At 41.5% G+C, this 19486-nt stretch overlaps 1 protein-coding gene across 1 annotated transcript; it reads left to right on the plus strand.

The window, feature by feature from the left end:
- The first annotated feature begins 8188 nt into the window (after positions 1 to 8188).
- Positions 8189 to 17472, plus strand: LOC143564912 (NADH--cytochrome b5 reductase 1-like). The gene is made up of 10 exons (XM_077052055.1): positions 8189 to 8218; positions 9194 to 9298; positions 14490 to 14634; positions 16054 to 16144; positions 16225 to 16302; positions 16419 to 16499; positions 16574 to 16663; positions 16833 to 16898; positions 17178 to 17264; positions 17380 to 17472. Exons 2-10 carry the CDS (start codon positions 9196 to 9198, stop codon positions 17470 to 17472), a joined length of 834 nt encoding a protein of 277 aa, XP_076908170.1. The 5' UTR covers positions 8189 to 8218; positions 9194 to 9195.
- The last annotated feature ends 2014 nt before the right edge of the window (positions 17473 to 19486 follow it).

Raw genomic sequence — 19486 nt, forward strand, 5'->3', positions numbered from 1 at the left:
ATTGTACTCATCAGACAACCTTCCAGAAGGTATCTTTTAAGGAATAAAGAATGTGCTGATATTGACAGCTGCCAATGAAGGGTGGACAACTCAGCAAAACCCATGTGCCACCATGTGATGGCACATGGGTCAGGTAAAATACCTTGGTCAGAGAATAATCAATGAAAAAGCACCAGGTGTCCTAAGTACACGTGGCGCGAAGCAATAGGAGGAGGCCAAAAAGGCCCTAATTGGGTCTGAGCCCAATCATTAGAAACCCTTATATTATAAATACCACACCACCTCCACAGTTGGGGTCAAGCAAGAAATACATTCTGAATCATTTACTCATTTTCACATTCTTATCTTCTCCTGCAATATCTTATTCTCACACCGGAGGGTTACCCCAAAGAGGACCCCTCTGTCCCTTTCTGAGGGGTAAGCTCACAGTGCTGTTCGTTTTGTAGGTGGAAGAACTCGTATCTCGGAAAACCATCGGTGATATAGCACACTCATTCCCGAGGAACGTAGATCGAATACAAGTAAGTCGATCCACGCTTCTTCATACACAAAATTGGGGATTTCCATGGAGAAACCACTTTAGTCATGTTGCACACACACTTGAATATATTTTGAAGGGACAGTTGGGCTGTCACTTACCGGAATTGGTTCAGAGATGTCGGATAAACCTGCAACTCACCTGATGGGTTCAAGAGAGGTGACAGAAGGTGGAGGAATCTAGGTCAGCTTTCTACGTCCAAGAACTCCATAGGGCATAAATCATAATTTTATCTATAGTATAATATAATATAATATAACTTCAATTTAAAAAATATTAAAGAAAAAGGGGTAAGTGGGCGACTAAAGTCTCAAGAGTGTGTGTGAATGGGTGGATTTGGGCCTCGTTGAATTGATTTCATCAGAATCAGATCAAACCCTCCTCCGCTAGCTTCCTGAAGAGGCAGGTCCCAGCAGAGCCCAGTTGGACCCGCAAGACTCACCTTGAAGAGGGACGTCTGCGCAAGGACCAACTGGTTCCGAAGGACCAACCATGCTCAGAGATGAAGACCTTACGCGCAGTACGCCAGCTGTTTCCGCAGGAAAAGCCTCCCAATGGTGAAGTACTCCGCCTGTTCCCGCAACTGCGGATACAAGCCATCAAGGAAGGCTACCCGCACTAACAGCAAGGCTACACGCATAAGGCACTAACTCAATAATTCAGTAATGTCACCTGAAGGAATGAGCAAGGCGGGAACACTCCCGCCCAAATGAGCCAGTCCGTACGCTTCTGGAAGGTCTTTTGTACTATACCTGTCAAGGTATGGACAAAATAGACAAGATCTGACCAGAGCGGCCCATGAACCAATCACAGGGTGACAGCTCACCGACAACAGTACGAGGAGCACGCTCTAGTACAAAATGTCACTATCAGCCGCTGCCTACTCACCAACCCTTGCGTGGCACGTATATAGCCTGCAGTTGGTGGAAAAGGAACAGTACACAGCCGGCCATGTCACTATCAGCTGCTGCCTACCCACCAACTACCAGCATGGCACGTGCGTAGCCCACAGTTGGTGGAAAAGGAATATTATACAGCTGGCTGTACCTGCTTGGAAACCTACCTTCGGCTATAAATACTCCAACACCTTGGAACGGTATAATTATCTTGCATCTTATCTTCTCTAGCAATCTCTCTTTATATACACTTATATTCAGAGCAATCTAGTCTGATTCTCACGCCGGAGGGTGGTCACAAGGAGGAACCCCCCCCCCTTCTCAGTGACGAGCTCACGGTGTCTGTTTTGCAGGTCATCAGAATAACCATCTCTGCCGGACCTAACCCTCGTGGGAAACATTACTTAACCCCCAGATTATCCATAATCTACTCGGGGTCACCTAGTGTTTCTTCATTGGCGCCATCCGTGCATAAAAGCTAGAACTAATTCTCAGTTTTTTCAAAAACCTCTGAAAAGATGGTTAACGTTACTCCGGTCCCAAGGCCAGTGAGTGACCAAGAAACCCCGGTAACCACAACCCCAGCTACTGGGGGGAACACCGGCGGTTACACAAATTTTACGAACACTACCCCGGTTACCCAAGCCGGAGCAAGTGCAGTAAATAATCTTTCACTGGGACTCACCGATGCCCAGTTGGAGAAACAGACGAGGCTCCCCCGCCAAACACTCGATCAAGTTAAGGCGTGGGCCGAAGCACGTCAGAAGAAATTCCAAGCTGAGTTGGATGAACGCTTGCGTTCACTCCAACAGGCTGACGATTTCGGAAGCACTCGACAACAGCTCAACATGAGCAGTGAGTGCGAGTACTCGGACGATGATCGGGAGGAATCCGACACCGATGCAAACCCTCGCCATAGGGCGAAAGGGAAGCGTAAGGAAACGGACTTCCAACCAAGAAGGAATTTCGGAGAAACCTTCAAACCAAGGACCGCGGGGGGAAACCCACGTGACTTCTCCAAAACCTTTAGACCAACTGTTGCAAATGCGGGAACGTCCAAGTTTGCAAGGGACATTGCGGAAGCAATCGCCCCGAAAAGTGCCAAACAAATGTCCAACATAGGCACTTATGATGGTATGTCCGACCCAGACGATCACTTGAACAGATTCATAGCGGGGGCAACCGTCAGCAACTGGACGGAACCCACGTGGTGTTATATGTTCCAGATGACGCTGGTTGGAGCGGCCAGGGCGTGGTTTGATCGTTTACCGGTCCACCACATCTATGATTGGGCGGACTTTCAACACAAGTTCAGCCAACACTTCAGTCAACAGAGGAAATATACTGAAGAACAGTGGACGATCCTCAACTGCGTCAGAGAGGAGGATGAATCTTTACTAGACTTCATCACGCGCTTCAACTCCAAAAAGCTGAGTCTGGGCACCATAAGCGAAGATCTTGTTCGCGCCGCTTTCATCCAGGGCGCCGAATACCCAGAGCTTATCCGCACGTTGACGGGTAAGGAAGGCATGCCATCCACATGGGATGCCATCATGACGGCGGCCAAGCGCTTTGCCAAAACGGAGAAGCAACTGGGTAAGGATCTTCCCCAGAATACACACCTCTACACGCAGAGGACTAGAGAAAACAACGTTCGGACCGCTCGGCAAAACAAAAAGAGGAAGCTAGGTATTTGGCAGTCAAGGGTAAACTTTGACACCTCATCCAGCTCTCGCCCTCTAGTGGGCGGAAGGGATAACACGCACCCATCAAGCCGAAAACACCGATGGACGCCACTCACCAAAAGCGTCACGGAGATATTTGCCACCGAAAAACTCCCATGGCCAAAAGCTCCAATGATCCGGCAGCGACCTAATGCGGATCAGAGCAAATCCTGTGACTTCCACGGGACAAAGGGTCACAGCACTGAGGAGTGTACATCCTTGAAGGATATTGTTGAAACATTCGTCAAGGATGGAAGACTTACACACCTTGTGGCATCAATCAAGAATGGAGGGAGGAATGATAAACGATACAAAGGCAACGGACGAAAGCCCGTTGACATCAGCATCCACATGGTTCATAGTAACATCAGAGGAAGAAAAAGACGAATAACAGAACCATGCGCGTGGAAGGAAGCTGAGGTGCGCTTCCCGCGAGTGCCAGGAGGACCCAGCAAAGAAGGCCCTATCGTCATCAAAAGCCAGCTGGGGCACTACATTACTTCCCGCACTCTTGCTGACAACGGCGCCTCGTCAACGGTGATGTATAGGCAGTTCTTCGACAAGCTAGACGACGAAGACAAGGAACGCCTGGAAACGGTCTGCGCCTCGATGGAAGGGTTCGACGGCAGCACAAACACCCCCTGGGTATCCTATCTTTCCCCGTCATTCTCACGGACGGGAAACACTCCAGTACAGAAGATGTGGACTTTGTTGTGATGAGGAAGCCACACCACACGTACGACATTCTCTTCGGGAGAGACGGGATGGCAAGATTCAATGCCGTGGTATCTTCAGTCCACGGCATGATGGGATGGCCAATAGCTGAGGGTGTAGCGATGATCACCGGCATTCCCCAGGTATGCATCGCATCTGTCTCATCTAAACCCAAACCAAAGATGGCTAAACCAACCATCACCGAACCGGAAGAATGGGCCTTCAATGGCAAATACCCTGACCAGGCCGTTACCATTGGCCCAACAGTCATTGATCCTACGCGCACCTTACTCAAACGCTTACTACTGAAAAACGCTGACATCTTTGCATGGACACCAGCTGACATGACTGGGGTACCTCGAAGTAAGGCAGAGCATAAGCTCAAGTGTGACCCGGCTTTTACGCCAGTCATACAAAAGCGCAGAGTAATGGGGGCGGAACAAGCTAACGCGTGTAGAACCCAAGTCAAGGAACTCCTTGACGCGGGCATCGTACGCGTTAGCAGATATCAAACATGGGTTGCAAATCCCGTTATGGTACCGAAGAATAACAAACAATGGCGCATATGCATAGACTTCAAAGACTTAAACAAAGCATGCCCCAAAGATTGTTATCCGTTACCCGAAATTGATCTTAAGGTAGATTCGTTAGCACCGTTTCGCCTTAAATGCTTCCTGGATGCTTATAAGGGGTACCATCAAATCCACATGGCCGTTGATGATCAGGACAAAACCGCTTTTCGGACGCCCGATGACACATTTTGTTATAAAATGATGCCATTCGGACTTAAGAATGCCGGGTCCACGTACCAACGCCTGATGGACAAAGAGTTTCATGCCCAAATTGGGAGAAACTTGGAAGTCTACATGGATGACTTGGTCATTAAAAGCCCTGACACGGAAGCGATGTTGAAGGACATCGAAGAAACTTTCAACACGCTCAGGAAGATAAACATGAAGCTCAATCCGAGCAAGTGTTCCTTTGGGATGGAAAAAGGAAAGTTCTTAGGAGTCATCGTTACTAAAGATGGCTTCAGAGCGAACCCTGAAAAGGTCGAAGCCATTATCAAAATGGAATCACCGACTACCATCAAGCAAGCTCAGACACTGAATGGACGACTAGTCGCACTTAACCGCTTTTTGGCAAACCATGCGGATAAGTCGTTTCCATTCGTGTCAACATTGAGAAACTGCTTAAAGAAAACGCACTTTAGCTGGACATCAGAAGCGGAAGCAGCTTTTCAGGAGATTCGGTCACGCTTGATCGAACTCCCAACGCTCACAGCACCAGAAGCGGGGGAGGAATTAATCCTATACCTTTCCGCCACAGATAGAGCAACCGGAGCAGTCCTGCTAGTAGAACGAAACGACATCCAGATGCCAATCTACTATGTTAGCCGTGTCCTAACAGACGTAGAAACCCGGTACTCTACCCTGGAAAAATTAGTCTTAGCACTTGTACAGGCTTCACGCAGGCTAAGACGATATTTCCAGGGTCACCCAATCACCGTTCTCACCAACTTCAAACTTGCAAACGTTCTAGGCAAACCCGAATTGTCGGGACGCCTAGCCAAATGGGCAATAGAATTGGGAGAATACGCGATAAAGTACAAGCCAAGACCAGCCATAAAAGGCCAGGTCTTGGCCGACTTTATTGCAGAAGTCCCCGCTTCGCGGGAGAAAGAGTGCCAGAAGGCTCAACCCTTCCCAGCACAGGACATCCAGTAGGTCTGGTGACTCTACACTGATGGAGCAGCCAGCAACGAGGGTTCAGGCGCAGGGTTGAAACTTACCAACCCAGCAGGTCAAGAATATACTTACGCTATTCGACTGGATTTTCCAAGTACGAATAACGAAGCGGAGTATGAAGCATTCTTGGCCGGGCTGAGAATTGCGCGTAAAATGGGAGTGAAAAACTTGGAAGCCCACGTGGATTCCATGTTAGTAGCCAACCAAATAAACGGTACGTACACGGCCGTGAACGACACAATGGCCCTGTACCTCGCACAAGCAAAGACCCTTATGCGCGATTTTAACGATTGTAAAGTCATACACGTCAAGCGTAGCGAAAACAAATCTGCGGATGCGTTAAGCAAGATTGCATCGTTAGCCTTCACCCACTTGGGAAAGGATATCCGCATTGAACTCCTTGGAGCACCATCAGTCCCGCACAAGGAAATCTGTGTCATCCAAACCGGCACAGAAACATGGATGACACCAATAATAAATTACCTTGCGGCGGGTATACTACCAGAGTCAAAAACACAGGCAAGAAAAATACGTTGTAAAGCACTGAACTATCAACTCATCGATGACGTCCTTTATAGACGTAACTTTCTTGGCCCACTCCTAAAATGCGTGGACAACCAAGATGCTGACTACCTCCTAAGGGAAGTACACGAGGGCATCTGTGGAGTACACGCAGGTCCACGCGCTGTTGTAGCTAAGCTTAACAATGCGGGATACTTTTGGCCGGGGATGCATACGGATGCGCTGGCATACATCAGAAAATGTAGGTCTTGCCAGCTCTACGCACCCAACACGCATCGCCCGAAGAATGAACTTGTTCCAGTCACCTCTTCATGGCCATTCCAGAAGTGGGCCATCGATGTGATAGGCCCATTTCCCACAGCAGCAGGAAACGTTCAATTCCTAGTGGTAGCCATCGACTACTTCACCAAGTGGATAGAAGCAAAACCCTTAGCCCAAACAACCGCAAAACATATCAAAAAATTTATTTGGGAATTTATTATTTGTCGTTTTGGACTACCACAGGCTTTGGTGAGCTACAACGGCACCAACTTTGTTGACAAGAAGCTACAAGAGTGGCTGGAAGAACTTCAAATCACCCACACCTTTACCTCAGTTGCGCACCCGCAGGGTAATGGTGAGGTGGAAAGAGCAAATAAAAGCATCGTCGACGGCATAAAGAAAAGACTCTTGGAACACAGATCCGGCTGGGTGGACGAAGTCCCACACGTCCTTTGGGCAAACAGAACGCTGAAAAAGGCAAGTACGGGAGAAACCCCGTTCAGCCTCACTTATGGCACTGAAGCCATGGTCCCGGTCGAAATTGGTTTACCCTCACCAAGGGTCTTGATTCAGCCAGAAGACAATGATGCGGAAAGACGGTTAGACCTTATGCTAACCGAAGAACGCAGAGACTTAGCCGCAGGGATAGGAAAACCGCGGGAAGAATCCCCACGGAAAACCTTAAAAAACTAAAAACCCTTTCCAAAACCCCTTGCTTAAGTCCAAAAGTTCACCTCACTTATTAACAATTCATGAGAAGAACATTGGACTAGGGGGACTTGAAGAGGTAGGTCCCAGCAGAGCCCAGTTGGACCCGCAAGACTCACCTTGAAGAGGGACGTCTGCGCAAGGACCAACTGGTTCCGCAGGACCAACCATGCTCAGAAATGAAGACCTTACGCGCAGTACGCCAGCTGTTCCCGCAAGAAAAGCCTCCCAATGGTGAAGTACTCCGCCTGTTCCCGCAGCTGCGGATACAAGCCATCAGGGAAGGCTACCCGCACTAACAGCAAGGCTACACGCATAAGGCACTAACTCAATAATTCAGTAATGTCACCTGAAGGAATGAGCAAGGCGGGAACACTCCCGCCCAAATGAGCCAGTCCGTACGCTTCTGGAAGGTCTTTTGTACTATACCTGCCAATGTATGGACAAAATAGACAAGATCTGACCAGAGCGGCCCATGAACCAATCACAGGGTGACAGCTCACCGACAACAGTACGAGGAGCACGCTCTAGTACAAAATGTCACTATCAGCCGCTGCCTACTCACCAACCCTTGCGTGGCACGTACATAGCCTGCAGTTGGTGGAAAAGGAACAGTACACAGCCGGCCATGTCACTATCAGCCGCTGCTTACCCACCAACTACCAGCATGGCACGTGCGTAGCCTACAGTTGGTGGAAAAGGAATATTATACAGCTGGCTGTACCTGCTTGGAAACCTACCTTCGGCTATAAATACTCCAACACCTTGGAACGGTATCATTATCTTGCATCTTATCTTCTCTAGCAATCTCTCTTTATATACACTTATATTCAGAGCAATCTAGTCTGATTCTCACGCCGGAGGGTGGTCACAAGGAGGAACCCCCCCTTCTCAGTGACGAGCTCACGGTGTCTGTTTTGCAGGTCATCAGAATAACCATCTCTGCCGGACCTAACCCTCGTGGGAAACATTACTTAACCCCCAGATTATCCATAATCTACTCGGGGTCACCTAGTGTTTCTTCACTTCCGTTTCCGTATTCTTTTATTCAATCCAATCAATTTTATTCCTTCCTGATGCATCACTCCTCCATCCGATAACTTCAAGGTAAACCTAACCTTACATTACGTCATTTTCATATTTTATTAGCTGCTGATTATCATCTGCAATCATCGGATCCATACAAGTTGACTGCATTCTAGCCTTTAACGTTGCTTGAAATATCTATTCACATTTCAAATCACCTATTTGAATTACCAAATTTACAACTTCAAAATTATTTTTATAGTTTGTTTCGATTTATACTACTGCAAACAGAGCTAAACAGAAGTGCTAATCATTAACATTATATCGTGCGGTTGCACTTGCTTAATTCTTACATTTTACTAGGGCTCTTCAAAAAGTTCGTGGCTCGTTTTAAGCTCGCTCGAACCTATACGACCGGCTCGATTTCTAAATTAGCCGAGCTTGTTAGCTCGCTCATATTAAACCCTAAAATTTTAAATATAATAATAGCATACCAAAATAAGAAAAAGAAATACATATATTACGCCACTTGAGCTTTAAAACCTCATAAAAAAGAACAAATATAAAACACATAATGTTATAAACTTTCTAGTTTATAAATTGATGTTAAAAGTTAAATTGTTGTCGTTTATATACAAATATCTGAAAAAAATAATAATAATAAATGAAAGTATAAAAGATAAAAATATTTACGAGCTCGAGCTTGATTTTTCAGTTCGATAAAGTTAACGAGCCAAGCCAGCTCGTTTAAGTTCGAGCTTGCCCTGGCTCGGCTCAGGTCGATTACAGCCCTACATTTTACAAACTTGTTTAATAGCTCAACGTTAACTAATATTATTGCATCACATAACTTATAGCTACAGTAGTTTCTTTCATCTGTTTGTGTCATGTGATGACAATTATTTTATTTAAATTTTCATTTGTTTGTGTCTTGTCACATAACTTATATGGGCCTATTATCATACCATTAAGATTTTGTTTTTTTGACAACTATCTTTATAATAAGATCAATCTCAGTATATAAGAAAATAATCTAATTCCATACTTTTACTGCAGCAATGGAGTTTTTGAGGACAAAGGAAATCCAGGTCAGCCTTGCTGTTGCTATTCTTGCTGTGGTTGCCACGGCAGCCTACTTTTATTCCTTGAAGAAAACCAAAGGTGCTTTTTTATCATAACACAACTTCAAGTCTTAGGCTGTTCATAACGCCCTGCTGTGGTTTAAAGCCCTTTGAGCGCCCCAATACACACACACACATATACATATATATGTATGTGTGTGTATGAGAGGGAGGGAGAGAGAAAAACATATGGCCCACCATTTATACCCAAAGGCACCAATCGTTCCAAAGCCGCCCCCTTCGCTGCCCCCCTTTCCCGTGCCCCCGGCGGTGTGTCGCGCCTTCCGCGCCCCAAGGCTGCCCCATAGCGAACTGCCTTAGAGCATTCTCAACCTATCCCCCATCCTCATCTCTATAATTACACTAAAAACACTATTTCTTTATCCTGTTTAATTGAATAATATTTTTTATACTTTTATCATTTTAGTTTTCTCTCTCCTCTTCTCACAATCAATTCAACAAATATTAAAAAATAAATAAGGGCAAACTTTGTCGTCCCCAAATTTACAAAAAATCACTACTTTTTCTCACTTCACCCTATAATTTACACTCATAACCACTCAAAACCCCACCCTATAATTTACAAACTCCCCTCACAATATTTATATTTTGGGGGATAGGATGAGAATGCTCTTAGGGGGTGTTTGTTTTTTCACAAAAGATCTTCATGGTCTCTTTTGTCTGCGCGGCGCAGACCACGCGTAGACGTTTAGGTTAGCAGATTGTTTGTTTTCTGGAAGACATTTCATTAAGGTGCTGCTTGTTTTTTCAAAGGTAATTGTCTGCAGTCTGCGGACCACATCTGCACGCATCTGTAGCAGAAGAGGTGGACCAAACCTCTGCAGTCTGCAAGAAGAAGACGGTTTGTTTTTTAACGTCTGCAGACTGCTAAAATAAAACAGAAATTTTTAAATAAGTTGAAATTTAAATAAAAAAGTCATTCAACAATGAAATTTAAATAATAGTCAAACAACACTGAAATAATATTCAATAATTGGTGGTAGATGGGATATGATAAGTAGAAAACCATTGTTGTCATACGCTTTTACATCAATTGTACCTATAGTGTTTGTTATACACGAACCCAAGAAGGTTGCCATTTTGTAAACGAAGGTCTTTAACAACTTGATTCCATCCATCAGCAAACACAAAGTCTCCATCTTCAACTTTAATTCTTACTTCCCAGCTGTGGTGTTCATCAAAACACATTTTAAATACTCTAGCTTGAAGTTGGCCATCAAAGTAGGATTGCACTGCGTCTTTTGATATAGCCTGCCAAGAATGATCATTATGACTTGCATTAACATGTTAATTAAACTTAAATATAAGAGAAAATTAATGTTGTGTCCCTGTGGTTTTAAGGCGGAGATACAATGAGTCCACGAAAATTTTTTTGAACTGGTTGAGTCCCCGTGGTTTCAGAAACGAACAATTTGAGTCCTTGTGGTTTTAGAAAAGAACAATTTGAGTCCCTGTGGTTTTAGTAAAATGAAAGTTTACCCTGAAAGTTAAGTAATGGCAGGGACTCAAATTGTTCGTTTCTGAAACCACGGGGACTCAACCGGTTCAAAAAAATTTTTGGGGACTCATTGTGTCTCCGTCCTAAAACCACAGGGACGCAAATAGTAATTTTCTCTAAATATAAAAACTTAAGTAATATTAAATACCTAAATGTCTTTCATGTCTTCTTGATTGTAGTATGCTGAAGCTTGTCGATTAACAGTTTCCTAATACTGCTTAGACGGACATCTAATAGTCCACTGTAGTTCATCTTCACTTTTAACAAATATAACGATTTCTTTACGAACAATATTTAACTCATTCATTATGTTATCCCGTCCATTCACCACGCATTTTTTCCCATATACTTGTAATGCAATGTTCCATTTGAAAAGGTTGCCATGCTCAATGTTAATGGTATGAGGAAAAAGTTTGAAACTGCAACCATCAAGTCCTACCAACTTTGTTGGCAGTTCCTGCAATAATAATATAGGTTGCAATAACATATTAAAATATTTAACATATCAGTAAATAAAAAGTATTTAAGATATGAAATTATTATAAAATATACCAAAAGTGGATCTTCAGGATTTTCAACAACAAAGAAAGATTTTGTCATGTTCACACACTTTCAAACCGTGGCTGTGAAAAAATAAAACAAAGAATGCGAGGAATTGAGTTTTGAAGAAAGGGGGCTAGGGTTTGAGAAAGCTGATGGAATGAAAGAATTTGAGATGTTAGAAGATTTGAGAAGTAGGTGGTCCATGTCTGCGCAAAAAAGACGCAGCGCTGACCTTTTTTAGGGGGTGCTTGTTTTTTCACAAAAGATCTTTATTGACCTCTTTTGTCTGCGCCACGCATACCACGTGCAGACGTTAGGTTTGCAGATTGTTTGTTTTCCGGAAGACATTTCATTAAAAAAGGTCTTCACGCCCTCATTTTCGCGCAGACATGGACCACCCACTTCTCAAATCTTCTATCATCTTTTCAAAATTTTTCATTCCATCAGCTCTCTCAAAACTCAATTTCCGTCACCCCTTGCCCCATCCACCTCTGGTGCGCCGCCGCCTGCCTCCTTCACCTCCGGCTAGCAGCCGCCGCTCCCCTTCGGCCCCTGCCTCCTCCACCTCCGGCCAGCTTACCAAGTCCTACCAACTTTGTTGGTAGTTCCTGCAATAATAATATAGGTTGCAATAACATATTTAACATATCAGTAAATAAAAAGTATTTATGATATGAAATTATTATAAAATGTACCAAAAGTGGATCAGGATTTTCAACGACAAAGAAAGATTTTGACATGCTCACACACTTTCAAATCGTGACTGTGAAAAAAACAAAGAATGTTATTTGACATCAAACAATAAAAGCTCACATAACGCAAATTCATTTCAATGTGAAAATCGTCTGGTAAATAAATGGATTATCACGTCAATCGTGTATAAATATTTGTTACAATCCTAAAAGAGATGAAATACATAAACCGTAATTCCATACACATGTAAGACTTAACCGCCAATCGTTTTTAGAAACTCATTAAAAACCTAAACAACATAAAAAACAATAATCCATCAGCATTCCATGTTCAATCAATTGACTAATTAATGAGGTTAAATGGAAAAAGAATCGAGGTTAAATGGAAAAAGAAGCTTACCTTGTTGATAGATAATGGCGGCGGCTGGCCGGAGGTGAAGGAGGCAGGTGGCGGCGGCGCACCGTAGGTGGAAGGGGCAGGGGTGACAGGAATTGAGTTTTGAAAAAAGGGGGCTAGGGTTTGAGAGAGCTGATGGAATGAAAGAATTTGAGAAGATGTTAGAAGTAGGTGGTTCATGTTTGCGCGAAAGGAGGCCGCACAGACCTTTTTTAAGGGGCGTTTGTTTTTTCACAAAAGATCTTCATGGCCTCTTTTGTCTGCGCCGACGTTTAGGTTTGCAGATTGTTTGTTTTCCGGAAGACATTTCATTAAAAAACGTCAACGCGCCCTCATTTTCGTGCAGACATGGGCCACCCACCTCTCAAATCTTCTGACATCTTCTCAAAATTTTTCATTCCATCATCTCTCTCAAACCCTAGCCCCCTTTCTCCAAAACTCAATTCCCGTCACCCCTGCCCCTCTACCTCCGGTGCGTCGCCGCTGCCTGCCTCCTCCACCTCCGGTGCGTCGTAGCTGCCTGCCTCCTCCACCCCTGCCTCCTTCGTCGGAAATCGAGCATAAGCCAAAAACCGTACTACTATTTCTTGTCCATTATCTATCAACAAGGTAAGCTTCTTTGTCCATTTAACCTCAATAGATTAATTAGTCAATTGATTGAACATGGATTGCTGATGGATTATTGTTTTTTATGTTGTTTAGGTTTTTTTAATGAAATTCTAAAAATGATTGACGGTTAAGTCTTACATGTGTATGGAATTAAGGCTTATGTATTTCATCTCTTTTAGGATTGTAACAAATATTTGTACACAATTGACGTGATAATCCATTTATTTTCCAGACGATTTTTACATTGAAATGAATTTGCGTTATGTGAGCTTTTATTGTTTGATGTCAAATAGCATTCTTTGTTTTTTTTTTCACAACCACGGTTTGAAAGTGTGTGAGCATGACAAAATCTTTCTTTGTCGTTGAAAATCCTTAAGATCCACTTTTGGTACATTTTATAATAATTTCATATCTTAAATACTTTTTATTTATTAATATGTTAAATATTTTAATATGTTATTGCAGCCTATATTATTATTGCAGGAACTGCCAACAAAGTTGGTAGGACTTGATTGTTGCAGTTTCAAACTTTTTCCTCGTACCATCAACATTGAGTATGACAGCCTTTTCAAATGGAACGTTGCATTACAAGTATATGGGAAAAATGCATGGTGAATGGATGGGATAACATAATGAATGAGTTAAATATTGTTCGTAAAGAAATCGTTATATTTGTTAAAAGTGAAGATAAACTGCAGTGGACCATTAGATGTCCATGTAAGCAGTATTGGGAAACTGTTAATCGGCAAGCTTCAATATACTACAATCAAGAAGACATGAAGGACATTTGGGTATTTAATATTACTTAGATTTTTATATTTAACTTTCATTAACATGTTAATGCAAGTCATAATTGATCATTCTTGGCAGGCTATATCAAAAGAAGCAGTGCAATCCTACTTTGATGGCCAACTTCAAGCTGGAGTATTTAAAATGTGTTTTGATGAACATCATAGCTGGGAAGTAAGAATTAAAGTTGAAGATGGAGACTTTGTGTTTGCTGATGGATGGAATCAAGTTGTTAAAGACCTTCGTTTACAAAATGGCAAACTTCTTGGGTTCGTGTATAACACTATAGGTACAATTGATGTAAAAGCATATGACAACAATGGTGTTCTATTTATCATATCTCATCTACCACCAATTATTGAATATTATTTCAGTGTTATTTGACTATTATTTAAATTTCGATGATAAATGACTTTTTTATTTAAATTTCAACTTATTTAAAAATTTCTGTTTTATTTTAGCAGTCTGCATACGTTAAAAAACAAACAGTCTTCTTCTTGCAGACTGCAGAGGTTTGGTCCACCTCTTCTGATACAGATGCCTGCAGATGTGGTTCGCAGGCTGCAAACATTTTACCTCTGAAAAATAAACAGCACCTTATGCAACTATAATATTCTGAATTTTAGTTTCTAATGATTTTTTAATTTGGTAAAACTGAATTGTGTAAATTATATATTGTCAGCTGGGAGCGTCAATCCTGAAAATTTTAAGGAATTCAAGCTTTTGAAGCGCACACAACTTAGCCATAACGTGGCCAAGTTTAGATTTGCACTTCCTACACCTACTTCAGTTTTGGGTCTTCCAATTGGGCAACACATAAGTTGCAGGTATGTTTATAGTGCTTCATATTAACTGATAAATGCACGTCTTTTGCCTCTAATGTTTGACATGTTAGTTTCCGACTTTAGAATTGATGCGAATTCTGACATCTTAGGGAAACAGATAACCAAAATTAGGCTTGTAAACGAACTAAATGTAAGTCAAGTGTCAGCAGTTCAGCGGGAAGTTTGTTTATTTACTAAACAAAAGCTTTGTTCATTTAATTAAACGAACAAACATGGACACATGCTCTGTTCGTTCATTTATGCTTGCGAGTGTTTGTTTTTGTTCATTTGCTTAATTACATTCGTTTATATTCGTTAGTTTAGGCTTGTATAAGTTTGTTCATTTACATTCGTTTATACATCAATGTAGATTTTTTATGCATATTGTAGTTTAGTCTAGTTTCATGAAATTAAAATATCATCCATCAAGATTTAGTCTAGTTTTATTGTTCTTAATTCTAACAAATTGTTGTTCAAGCTCACTTTTGATTAGTGTTCGCCTGTTTGCTCGGTTATGTCCTTTTATGTTCGTTCATCTATGTTCAATTATTTTCAATCGTAGCGTATGCATTCATTTACGTATGCATGCGTTCGTTTATACTATTAACGAACACAAACACACTCATTTTCTTCACATGCGAACATGAACAAGAAAACCCCGTTCGTTGTTCATGTTCGATTGGTTGTTTAACTAATGAACACAAACATGCCTTGTTCGTGTTCGTTTTGCATGCCTAATCAAAATAAACTACACAAAAAGCATTTCAAATATGAAATTATCTTTTCTGTTTTGCATAGTTATCAAATGCGTTAGGCGCAGTCAAGGCGCATAGGCCTTGCCTTGGGCCTAGGCGCAAGGCGAAAAAAAAGCGAGGGCCTGTGGAAAAATAAGCGCACTTAAATAAAACATTTAAAACATATTATGTATATGAAAAATAATACCATTCTTCAAATAAACGCTATTATATAACATTTAATATCATCTAATTGGTGCCAAAAGTTTTAAAATAGTCAAGATTCAAATGTGATTCCAAAACTTGAATAACAAAATGTATCAATATAATGCCTTTTGACTTCTACTAGATCTAAGTTTCAATAGCAACCCTTGCGTTTTTTTTGCTCGGCTTTTATGCTCTCATGTTCTTGGCATAGACAATGCCGAAGCGCTCGGCGCCTAGGAACTAGAAGCGCATTTATTGAGCCTCGCCTGAAAAATGGGCCTAGGCGCAAGAAGCGAGGGCTTTTAATAACTATGCTCTTTTATAATAACCCATACCAATTTTTCATTCATGAAAAATATGACTTCAAAAGTCAAGAAGTTACTATCTTTCAGGTTTTATTATCTGCTTTCTACATCTACTTCACTGTGAAAAGCGTTAATGTGTTTGTTCCTCATATCGTTTACCTTATTTTCCACTTCAGGGGTAAAGACAGCCAAGGGGAAGAGGTCATTAAGCCATACACCCCAACCACCTTAGACACTGATGTGGGATATTTTGAGTTGGTTATTAAGGTACACATCAAAGTTCAAAGTTGATTCAACAATCTAACATAAACGTTTAATTTTAATGCTGTATATGACTAAATGCATAGATGTATCCACAAGGTCGAATGTCCCACCATTTCCGAGAAATGCGTGAAGGTGACTATATGGCTGTAAGGGGGCCTAAGGTACATTCACTTCCCAATCGTTATAATACTTTTAATCTTGTACAGCCTTTTGAGATTGTTAGCAATAATGAGTTATTTTATTTATACTTGGTTTGTATCATTGTTCTTTTTCCTAGGGACGTTTCAAGTACCAACCTGGCCAAGTTAGAGCTTTTGGAATGATTGCTGGGGGCTCGGGAATCACTCCGATGTTTCAGGTATTTATTCATTTGTGAATCTTATTGCTAATATATATTAGAGTTATTTGTTTCATTTTGTGATTTTTAATTAGGTTGCTAGAGCTATATTAGAAAACCCAAAAGACACGACCGAGGTGCATCTTATCTATGCTAATGTTGCATATGAAGACATCCTTCTTAAGGTAAGTATTTATGTTTTCTATATGTCCACATTTAGAATTTTATTGCATGACGCCATGAACGGTTATGGTTGTTACTAAAAATAATAATTAATATATTGAACAAAAGGATCCGGTTACAATAGAGGGGTTGTTACTTATTAATATTATTGACTTATTTAATAATTTTCAGGAAGAAATCGATGGACTTGCAATTAATTACCCTGATAGGTTCCATGTGTACTATGTGTTGAACCAGGTATTCAGATAAATTTGATTATTGTTTGCTATTTGTATGTTCTTGTTGTTCATTGGGCGTCTACATATACATACATATAGCATCCACATACATGTAAACATACACGTGTAGTTGTATACATATACATACACATAAATACATGCATACATACACTGATACACATATACATACACACATACATGTATGCATACATACACATATACACATACACGTACACGTATACACATTGCATATTTGCATATACATATGTGTTACAATTTTTTGTTTATACTTTTGTAGCCACCAGAGGAATGGACAGGTGGTGTTGGGTTTGTATCAAAAGAAATGATCCAAACCCATTGTCCTGCACCCGCATCTGATATTAAGGTATGGTCTCAAACATGCTTTTAACTTATCATTTGTTTTTTTTAACTTGCTATTGAATATGTGCAATCTCAAACACCCCCTAAATATAAAATGAATAATATTGCCGAACACGCAGGTTCTAAGATGCGGACCGCCACCAATGAACAAGGCTATGGCTGGTCATTTAGATGCTCTGGGATATTCACCGGAGATGCAGTTTCAATTCTAAACGTTTTGGGATAACAATTTGACCACATTTGTGCTTCGAGTGTGGTCATTAGTTATAAAGTTTTCCAGTTTAATTTTGCATTTGTTTTGGTGACATTTAGCTCAAATCTATGCTGAATTGTAGTTGGTGGAAAAGTTTAGATATTACCAAATGGCTATTCTTTTCCTGGTGATAGTTGTATGACTGCATCTAATGGTCACCCCAAATTCAACTGGGTGCTTTTTTAAGCACAATTTGCAATTAAGATATTCAACCAGAGGTGCACAGTGCACACCGTAACCGGTTAATTGGATTCTAACCGTTTCTCTAACCGGTGTTTTTCTAACCGGTTTATACATAGAAAAAACCGGGGGTTTATAAACAGTTATACATTTTTGGCCTAGATATCGGTTAACTGGTATTAGATTTTTTAATTATTATTTTTTAAAAAAACCTTTTTTTTTGTTTTAATAGTTAACCGGTTTGGTTATACCTGAAACCATTTATATCGGTTAGAGTTTTTGTGCTTAAAAACCGACCTGACTAACAGATCTAAGCGGTTAACCGGTTTGCGCATGCCTATGCTCAACTATCAATTTCATCTTTTAAATGACCAATCCAACTATTGTTGTCTAAAACTAGAGATGATCAACAAAACCGGTTCCTGGACCCGAACAGGTTCCTACCCGTTTTTTGTAGGAACCGGACCCTATCTGATTCAACCCGATGATCCGTGACCGGTTCTTGCATTTCTGAGTGGGGGCGGGTAGGAACCGGAACCGGTTCCTAACTGTTTTTTTGGCCGTTTTTTGACCGTTGGGGTCAAAATAGCCGTTTTTTGACCGGTTACGGTACAGGAACCGGGTTAGGAACCGGTAAGAACCGGTTAGATAGGTTAGGAGTCCGAGGGTGGGAGAACCGGTTCGGTTCCCTAACCGGTTCGAGCTTGGAACCGGTTTAAAAGGTGGTTTTGAATATAGGAACCGGTTAGGAACCGGTTCCGGTTCCTAGTCCCAAACCGTTTTGAACATCTCTATCTAAAACCAACTATTCATAATTTCATATCCATTTGAATATTTGATCATGCTCAATCATCTAAGAGTGAATTTGAGCTTCATTTGCTTAATTTGTTTTATTTAAATACACTAGTGAAAAGTATGAATAATTATTTAAATTCACTAATGACTATTTAGGCTAATCAATTGATCGGGTTATTATTTTAAATAAAAGTTGGTTCATCATCATCATCATCGTACTCAGTATATCTAGAGATGATCAAATAAACCGGTTCCTGGAACCGAACCGGTGGACCCGAACCGGAACCGAACCGGTTCCTACCCGTTTTTTGTAGGAACCGGACCCTATCTGATTCAACCCAATGATCCGTGACCGGTTCTTGCATTTCTGAGTGGGGGCGGGTAGGAACCGGAACCGAACCGGAACCGGTTCCTAACCGGTTCTAGCCGTTGGATCGAGTATAGCCGTTGGAAATCGTTTTTTTGGCCGTTTTTTGACCCAACGGTCAAAAATAGCCGTTTTTTGGCTCCCCCAAGCACCCCACTACTAGTATAAATAGGTATTTGGTGTCATGGGTTCATCACAACACTCAAAACGCAAACCCGAACGCAAAAAAATACAAAAAAACGCTATTACAACGTTTTGAGTTCTCTAATCTCTTGTTTTCTCTTCTTCTATATTTATATTTGTTGTTATGGCTGCCTCACAATCATCGGTTGATCAAGGTTCCAACGCCGAACCAAGTTTCATTCGTATTGTACCTCATAATCGTAATCAAGAGATTTGGTGCAATTGGGATTTGGTTGAATTGAGTGACCATTCATTGAAGGCTCGGTGCAAGTTTTGTGGGGTTTATTTAAACCCACTTTTGAATTCAAATTTGAAGAAACACATCGAAAAACCGTATTGCAAGGCGTTGAAAAAGAACGTCGATTCGCAACAAACACAAATGGATGGTGAAGGCGGAATATTTACATACCAAATTGATCGAGTTCAAGATCGTATGGCGAAGTTTGTG

This window comes from Bidens hawaiensis, unplaced genomic scaffold (assembly GCF_021521415.1).
Source record: "Bidens hawaiensis isolate Kalapana, Puna unplaced genomic scaffold, B.hawaiensis_p1.1 tig00001206_1, whole genome shotgun sequence".
NCBI classification, from domain to species: Eukaryota; Viridiplantae; Streptophyta; class Magnoliopsida; order Asterales; family Asteraceae; genus Bidens; species Bidens hawaiensis.